General features: G+C 35.8%; 1 protein-coding gene across 1 annotated transcript in view; it reads right to left on the minus strand.

The window, feature by feature from the left end:
- NCOA2 (nuclear receptor coactivator 2) overlaps window positions 1-2,201 on the minus strand; it is a 163,515-nt gene that overhangs the window by 81,516 nt on the left and 79,798 nt on the right. The window contains exon 3 of the mRNA XM_023533293.1: window positions 1,440-1,612. Coding sequence (XP_023389061.1) covers window positions 1,440-1,612 — 173 coding nt within the window. The remainder of the gene's footprint in view (window positions 1-1,439; window positions 1,613-2,201) is intronic.

A 2,201-nucleotide genomic window follows, 5' to 3' on the forward strand; every position in this document is an offset into this window, starting at 1 on the left:
AACTGTTTTAAAGTGTAAAAGTACTACCTAACATGCAATGTTCACAAAATTCAATTATTCAAAATCTTTAGCATCCTGAAACAAGACCACAATGATATCAGCAACTAGAAACACAGCAATTTCAAAACACTGTGAAACTTTAACCAATTATTTCTCCTTAAAGCTCCAGGAATACTATTTTATCCATTTGCTGACAGCAAAAACTGAAGAAGATACAAAACTGAGATTAGCTGAGTTTTTGATAACTAGTGAATCTCAAAAAAGACAGACGAAGAGGACAGAGATGAAGGGAGCCTGACACAGGCATTAAGAGTAGCAACTCTGAATGTTGAATGCTATGATGCAATCATAACATTCCAGTGTTAGAAGCTGTGTTGTGTATGCAACGTGTACATTCTTAAGTTCTTAGAAGACAGAACTACGTTTGTAAAATTGCTTTATATAAAACTTAGCTTAGTAGTATGTGTGTGAAAATAGGAAAGAGTATGATAATATGCGAATAGGCAGCTAGGATTTTATAACAGATGAGAGCAGGCAGTTTCAGGTTCATATACCTACATAGACAAAGACATTATTGTTCTAAACTGCCTCCTTTGAATATTACATAAAAGGTAGATAAAAAAAATATCAACTCTAGGAGGACGCATTCAAAAACGGATGACAAGAGATAACAATCTCCCTGGCCCAGAAGGAAAGCAGTGCATGAATGCTTCAGGTGCATATATGGCCCTGAGCGCCAAGGCACTGTTCATACTTGCCTAATAGAGATTTTTTTTTTTGGCACCATAAAGTCCAATGTGTTTTTTAAAATATTATTTTTCTTAAGCTTTTTTTCTGTAGGCAAAAATATCAAAAGAGAGACAGAAAATGATCTCAGAAAAAAAGAAAACCCCAGGAAGAAAGCTGTCATGTTCAGTGTTTCAACTTCACATAAGAATTCTGCCTAGAGGTGTGAGCCTTTCAAATCTCTTGTCATTCAGGATATGAAATTCTAATCTAGTGGCGTGGCCAGTCGAGGCTCAGACTCAATCAAATATGCTGACTAGCTGAAACAGGAGGCGGCTCACTTCTTTACTCCTGGTTTCCATCTTCAGTTGGCTCCTGACTTGTAAATTACGACAGTCACTTGCTGTGCAAGCTACAAAAATTCCACGATGGGGAGGAGAAGCAGTGGGCACCTCACTGCGTTTTACTAGACGAGCAGTTACATCACCCTGCCGCGCCTCAGCCTCCTGTCTTTAGGGAATTGCTGAATTTTATATAAAGCCTATTTTTAAACCACTGCAAGTAATACTTGCATTCGTCTTGCACTGTGACATCATTTGCTCATCAATAATTTAAGCATAAGAAATGGAATAAAGGGACTCTGAAGGGACTTCTCACACATGGAAAAACAGAAACCAACTAAAGTCTCCAAAATATTAATTGGGTCCTCTTACCTTGCTCTTTGATCTGACGAATTTGCTTCACAGTTTCTTTTAAGATTGCACATTTGTCAGGTTTGAAGTTAAAGTTGTCTATGTCGTTAAAATTTGCAAATATCAGCTCTGCGAGTTCTTCAATATATTTATTTTCCTGTTCACGATTGCGTTTCTCGGTGCTCCTCTTGGGGCTAAAAAGAAGAAATACATTTTTATTACCAATTTGAAAAACAGCTATTAAGAAAAAGATAAGCATGTTAAACAATTCCTAATACAAAGATGGCAAACAGAAGTTACTTACAGAAACATGGAACTACTTTGGGGGAAAAAAAACCTGAATCTGCCTTAAATGCTGCATGTATTTTGAAATCAAACTTACCCCAGTTCACAATTACACATTTATATTTGTGTGATCACTTGTTCAATGTCTCCCACTGGACTATAAGCTTCACAATGACAAAGACCAGGACAATTTGCTCACTTCAGAGCTTAATACAATGCTCGGCACAAGTGGGCATCAAATTTACTGTTGAATGAATAAAGTTATGTTTTAGAAAAGTAAAGGAGGTTATGTTTATAAAAATTTTTAAGTTTATTTAAGAGTAGTAAAAGAAGGGGATGTTAAACTAGTTATAATAGGAATAAATTTCAATGGTTTCTGGTAAAGCATAAAACAAAAATAAATCTCTGCAAGTTCACAAACCTCTTTAGGATGTTATTAATCCAACCAAACAGCCTTTTTCGATAATGTAAAAACCATAGTATAGCTAGAAACAAAAG

This window comes from Pteropus vampyrus, unplaced genomic scaffold, assembly GCF_000151845.1.
Source record: "Pteropus vampyrus isolate Shadow unplaced genomic scaffold, Pvam_2.0 Scaffold99, whole genome shotgun sequence".
NCBI lineage: Eukaryota > Metazoa > Chordata > Mammalia > Chiroptera > Pteropodidae > Pteropus > Pteropus vampyrus.